Here is a 6,597-nt window from a genome sequence, read left to right as displayed (position 1 = left end):
ACTCACCAGTATCACCATGGATGAATTTATGTATTGATTTCTGTTCATCGTGAAAAAATTCAGCAATGCACTCAAAACGGTTCAGAGGGTTGAACCACTCTTGGGCCGAGATTCTCAGTCTGCTGGTCAATGTGTAAGTGCTCCCATTTGATGTGGAAATCTCATCTGTTCCCACTCCTTCTGTCCTCTTGTTGCCATTCACATTCCAGACTAAATTGAGGTGATCAGGGTAGAAACCGGAAGCCAGACATACCAGAGTGGCCTTATTCTTCTGTTGAATCTCCTGCTTTGATGGTGAAAAGATGGCCACAGTCGGTGGTATGATTTTTTCATTGTCCTTCCCTGAAATGGAAAACAGTGTAGCTCAGAGCCTCCATTAATGATTTAACTAACAAAAAACTAACCATGGTGGGTTTTGTTTGTTAATTTGTTTTTGCAGAAGTATTTTTACTGGAAGCTAGACGCCAAATTCAAGATTAAATAAGAACTATAGAGCTGAGTGTGCAAGTTCATGGACTTCAGGCTGAAAGACAGTTATATACGCATTTGATTATAGTATCTTTGCATAGTGTATACTAAATATGCTGTGCAGTATGTGCCATTTGAACGAAAATCAATACAAAATTTGAATAGAATGTGGCTCAAGTATTCAAAATGTTAATGTACAGAGCATGTATGAAACTTTTTTTCTGGATACTGTCCAGATTGCCAAAGTTAATAAAGCTGAGCTGCTAATTGGAAAAAAAAAAAAAAAAGAATTTAATTCTCTTTTCTTTTGCGCTAAGATGAATGATGAGTAGGATCCAAACTCATCCTTTGATTTCACCATCTATTGAGCCTTTTATGTCTGCGTGTTCTCTTTTCCTTGGGTTTTGAGTGAAGACTTTTCTGAAATGTCCTGCCTTGTTTCACCTTAAGCCATCCTTGTCCTACAGTTTTAAGAATAAAAAGAAACAATCAAGCAAATAAATTGAGTCCCACAGACCAATGATCTACCTATTTTTAAAGTACGATTTCTCAGAAGATCCATGTGTGAATGGTGATTGTTGTTTTTTTGGAGGGGGGGAGGGGTGGGGAGAGGGGGTTCTTTCTGTGGTCAAAGGCATGTCAGGCAGTTTAATTTATGTTACAAAATATTGCTCATATGTAGAGCAAAATAACAAGATGCAGTAATATTAAAAAAAGAAAAAGCAAATGTGATATGAAATAATGTAGAGATATAGATTTGAAGGGTGGACTATTTGATGGATAAGAAATTGTTTAGAAGGTTTCAGTCAGAAGGCTGTGGTCAATGGCTTTACGTAGAGGTGGAGGCTGGTGACAAATGATGTCCCCCAGGGTCTGTCTTGGGACCGGTACTCTTTAACACTTTTATCGATGACATAGAAGATGGCAGGTAGATAGTTATAGGTCAAGGGGGAATGGTTTTAAATGAAAGGAGGGAAGATTTAGATTAGATGTCAGGGGAAGTCAGAGAGGCTGGTGAGGTGCTGGAACAGGTTATCCAGAATGGCTGTGGGTGCCCTGTCCCTGGAGTCATTCAAGGCCAGATTAAATAGGACACTGGGCAACCTGATCTACTACTTGATTAGCGGTTGACAGTCCTGCCTGTGGCAGGGAGGTTGGAACCTAATGATCCTTGAGGACCCTTCCAACCCAAGCCGTTCTATGATTCTATGAATAAATCTTCCTTTACCATCTACTGAGTAAAATATGGATTTAAATTGTGAAGGCTCAATTCTGCAATGGTGATTGTACTTCCTCTCATCCTGGAAATAAAGAAGAGGACTATATCCCTTGTGTCTTCTTAATTAGATGCAAATATATATATATGTATCGACGTTTGTTACATCACGAAGAAAAGCCAATAGGTTTTCAACTGCGCTTCTCATTCCCATCTCACAGGATTCCTCAGCTTCATCTTTTCTATTAAAACTTTCTCTTACTTTTCCTTGCAATTGATGTCAGTATGGAAAAGAATATAGATCAGAGAAAAACAGGGTTAAATTGTAAACCCAAAGTCTACTTGTCTGTATCTGAAAGTGTGAATACTTGAATGGTTTTGGTTTTGTGTGTATATGTACGTAAAATTTCCCCTGCTATAGAAATTTTTTGTGACATAAATCACATTTACCTTTTCTTATGTCCCTGTGGATGATATTACAGAATTATCTCTCTCTCTCTTTTTAGCATTTTCAATTGTTTCTGATTTACTTTCTCAGATTCATTTAACTATTTCTTTCTTTTTTTTTCCCTCTTTCCCCATCTGTCTGATAGGAATCCTTATGAAATCTTATTAGCCAGACAGCAGATGGACAGTCGGACATTGTAAAAATAACATCAACAAATCTAAGTAGTGCAAATAGATGTCTGATTGAAAATAAGAAGTGAAATATTGCAAATAGTGAAAATTATTGAAGATTAATCACTCATTTCAATGAAAGCAGCATTTCAATGTTTGGATACTTGTTTTTGTTCTCTGGATCAAATGGTACAGTCCAGGGTCAGCATTAGATTGCCTAATTTGAGAAAAATTGCATTTTCCCAGTTTTCCTGTAGGTGGACGTGCAGGTCACTTTCTCTCAAACTGTTTCTAGTTAGCCCACTACCTGTATCTTTTAACTGGTTTTCTTAGTGTGCTTTTAGAAGAGCAAGAGCACAGTAGGTTCGTTCGGTCATGCCCCTCTTCTTACCTATTATTAAACGTGTTGTGTTGCCTGTCTCTTTTCTTTCTGTGCTCTTCAAGAGAATTCAAGTGAGGATCACCAGATTTTGCCAATTAAATTCCCACCAAAAGTTCCCACTTTTCACTTCAGAATCTTAAAGGAACTCTCTAGTATTTGGTATATTTCTTTCTTTCTTACACAAAACTCTTAACTGCAGTACTACTTTAAAATGCCCACTCAAAAATATGTCCCTTATTCAGTCTAATCAAGGTCCACTAAAACCACTCTGTAAGCTTATATGTGAGCATAAGGTTCATCAGGATATTTTTGGTGAGCTTAATAAATACAGCCATTTTCACCAAATGTTCTTATATATCATATCCATCTTTCTGCGTTTCAGAAAGAGTTGGAATTACTTTTATACTGCATTCTGTTCGTATTCCATACCAATTGAGTTTTTATATTCCATTCTAGTCTGTGCTAACTATAGAGCATAAATAATAGAAATTCTGAAGAGAGGATCCTTCATCTGAATCCTCTGAATTATATATTATAAATATTATAAAGGATATTATAAATATTATGAAGGATATTATATCATATACCATAAATAAATAATTAAATAATTAATTATATATTAAATTTAATAATTAAATATTATATATTATTAATATTATATATTATAAATAAGTAAGGAGAGATCCTTAGTTATCACTATTACAGCCCTAGAACCTTCCCCTTGCACAACAAAACACACACTTCTCATGAGTCCCACTTACCCAGAACTGTTACTTTTGTTCCTTCTCCAAAATACTGGATATTAACAGAACACAGCCTCACAGTGCAATATCAAAACTGCTCACTCCTGTCCAGGGATCAACATGTTAAAACTTCAAATTTGACTTTTTTTCTTTTTGTCCAGTAGTCCAGTAGTACCCAAAGATGTACTGAAAAGAAGGTCTATCAGCAATCTTTTTTTCATTAAATATTCTGCATTTTGTTCTAATGATGATTTGGATGAAAGCATAAAAATGACTACTCATGTGTCCGTCATCAATAAAAAACTCTATTGTCTACCACTGCACTTTGACACTGATATATCCTCACATGTTTTTAGGAATAAAACTACATAATGTAAGATCCATACACCTTCTGGACATGCTCTCTCTTTCTTTCCCTCCAGCCTCCATATCTTTTGCAGATTACTTTTGAGTAGAAGTACATTGCTCCCAGTCCCATGGACACACATTCTATCCAGATATGACAATGGGAGATAGGAATAACATAGGAATACGAAGGATTGGTTCATTCTGGAGGCAATCTAATTTGGAGAAAAGATTTGGTCAGGAGTATCATTTATTTTTAGCAGAAGACAACCAGAATATTATGTGAAGTCTCCAGGAGTTCTGCATTGTAGATAAAATATATGTTATTCCAGAACATGTATTATCTGGCTTGAGCTCTCTTCTTTGATGCCATCTCACCATTCTGATTCCAATGTCTTATATTAATCTTGCTTACTTTCTACAGATTTATTATCATAACAGATTAAATATAAAAACATCCTTTTCCATGGGAAATCTAGTAAAATGAATTGTTTAATTTGTCCCCTTCTTCTTTGAAATCTCTGCTAACTGCATCTTCCTTGGTCTGTCTTTCCTGAAACTCCTAATATAAAATTTTCCAATACACATTTTTTCTTACCTAGAAAAGTGAATTGTATTTCTTTTTCAAAATATGATATTGTTGCTGACCTTCACATGAAAATGTCTGAGGTCCTTGTCTTCATCCTTCATGTTGGCACAAATTTTCTATATTGTAGTTCCCCCATACAAAGAAGAGCTACCTTTGAAGGAGATGCACAAGCCACAGGAGATAAAGCATGATATTTCAGCATTGAAATATTCAGACCATTGGGAAGATTCTGTCCATCCTTTCCTTGTAGACCTTTAGTACATTTTCTCCTCTTTCTTTCAAGTGTAACTACAAAAGCATTTTTTCATTTAAAGAATCCTCTTTTCCATGAACATACAAAAAAACCCTGTTTTTAAGCAAGAGATTTATGAAAACACTGACTTTCAATACTTTAAGTGATGATGAACTAAAGCCATGTGGAATTTTCTATGTAAAGTCTTGTCAGAGCCACCAGAAAAAAATTGTACTACACATGTTCCTTGGGAAATGGTTCTTTGAATGTGCAAAAGCTAGCTTCCACAGAAAGATCAGAACCTATGGCATGTGTTAACAAAAACCTGTGACAAGTAGGGTGAAAAAGAAATGGCAGACACACTCAGTTTTGCTGTCAGCCTCCACTTATCACTCATTGTAATCATTGAGGTCTGAAGTTGAACTGTCTGAAGTTGAGTGGGAAAATATAATAAGACAGTGTGCACCATCCATTGAAATAATGTGAGAGTTTGAATAGTTGAGGATAGAGAAGACTCCATAAACTTCCCATTTCTTCTTCTTCCCTCTGAAACTTCTGACATCTTTGAAATATGATCACAGGAGATCACTAATCTATCTTTCAACTCCTGAACAGAGTATTAGTGCCCTTATCTCCAGTGGATGGGTTTTACTTCAAGAATCAGAACAACTCAATAAATTCTCCTCATCTTGTTCTTTCTTCTACGGGCTTTCTCACACATACTTTCCTGTTTGTGTTTCTCTTTTTCTTTTTTTCCCCTACTTTATTTTTTCATACAGCTTTGATACTCTCAGAAGAAAAAAATACTCAAAAACCTTGGAACACCTTTTACAATTATGAGTGCAAGTATAGCAAAAAAATAGTTCTGAAAATATTAACTGCAGCTGTACGATTGATCATCCTGCTCACTGTACAGAGAATAACTTAAACATGCTTGACTAAAGTAGGAAGTAGTGGTTTAAGCAAAAACAGCTGGAAGACAGAATTCTTCTAAGTAGTGTTTCTGTCTTTCTTTAATTTCAAATATACACTGTAAATGACATTTCCTGACTTGTAACAGTCCTCTCGATTTCTGCTCTAAACTTCAAGGGCAGTGTTTAAGCACTGTTAACATTTTTTGAAAGCACTTGTTTCTAAAATATTATAAGCCAAAATCCGAATTACTGTGATGCTTTTCATAGTCTGAGTTTATGTGAAAGAGAAATCAATTCAAGTTTCCTTCCTAGGTGAACAAAAAATGCCAAGATTTTATGTAAATTATAGAGGATCATTAAATTGTTTAGTAGGTGATTTCAAAAAGGCCTCTTTTCTTCGTGCCTTGTAACTTTGACCCATAAAGGCATTCTTGTGAAAAGGAGTTTATTGAAGACAAGTCATCCTTTTGATTCAACCAGCCATAAGACTACGTAAGTAACAGCTATAATCAGAGCACCAACTGAATTTCTTCAGTATGATATTCCCACCTGTTTCAAAGCAAAGTATTTTGAGGAGGTGAAGGAAATGACAGGCACAAAGCAGGAAAAAAATGAGTCAGTTTTATCCTAGAGTAACAAATAAACATACAAAGGAGACTTACCAAGCACTGTCAGATGGGTGCCCTGTCCGAAGTTCAGTGGTGTGTTTGCACAGTAATTTGAAGAAGTACCAGAATTGGCTGCCACTATCAACAGCTCATAAAACCTCTATGATACCAGGATATATCATATCTCCCACTAGATCACATACAGAAGGAATCTTTCTGCTCTCATCTGTATTAGAAAAAAATGTACTTTTTTGCAGAAATATATAGAATATGATTTCAGGAGGTACTGTATCCAGCCAACCCAGCCTATCCAGGAAGTAACTATTTTCATTTCTGTATCCTGCTTCTCAGCATTAGTTTCAGAATTCAGCCTGAGGCATCTTTTGTAAATAAAAGCAGAAGCAGTGAATCTCTCCTCTTTCTGCCATCACTAAGCTTTGCTAATAAACACTTGAATTTCTGGAACTCACCCATCCACCCAT

At 35.7% G+C, this 6,597-nt stretch overlaps 1 protein-coding gene across 1 annotated transcript; it reads right to left on the bottom strand.

Moving 5' to 3' along the window:
* Positions 1-6: 6 nt before the first annotated feature.
* LOC122168110 (T cell receptor beta chain MC.7.G5-like) lies at positions 7-6,597 on the bottom strand (the record flags this gene model as incomplete). The annotated part of the gene is made up of 3 exons (XM_042833170.1): positions 6,586-6,597; positions 6,170-6,275; positions 7-342 (listed from the first exon to the last, which is right to left on the bottom strand). Coding segments are annotated over exons 1-3 (454 nt in total), but the record flags the coding sequence as incomplete, so codon positions are not given.

Source organism: Centrocercus urophasianus, unplaced genomic scaffold (assembly GCF_019232065.1).
Source record: "Centrocercus urophasianus isolate 14NV4802_14NV808 unplaced genomic scaffold, USGS_Curo_1.0 seq_407, whole genome shotgun sequence".
NCBI lineage: Eukaryota > Metazoa > Chordata > Aves > Galliformes > Phasianidae > Centrocercus > Centrocercus urophasianus.
This window is presented reverse-complemented; position numbering and strand designations above follow the sequence as displayed.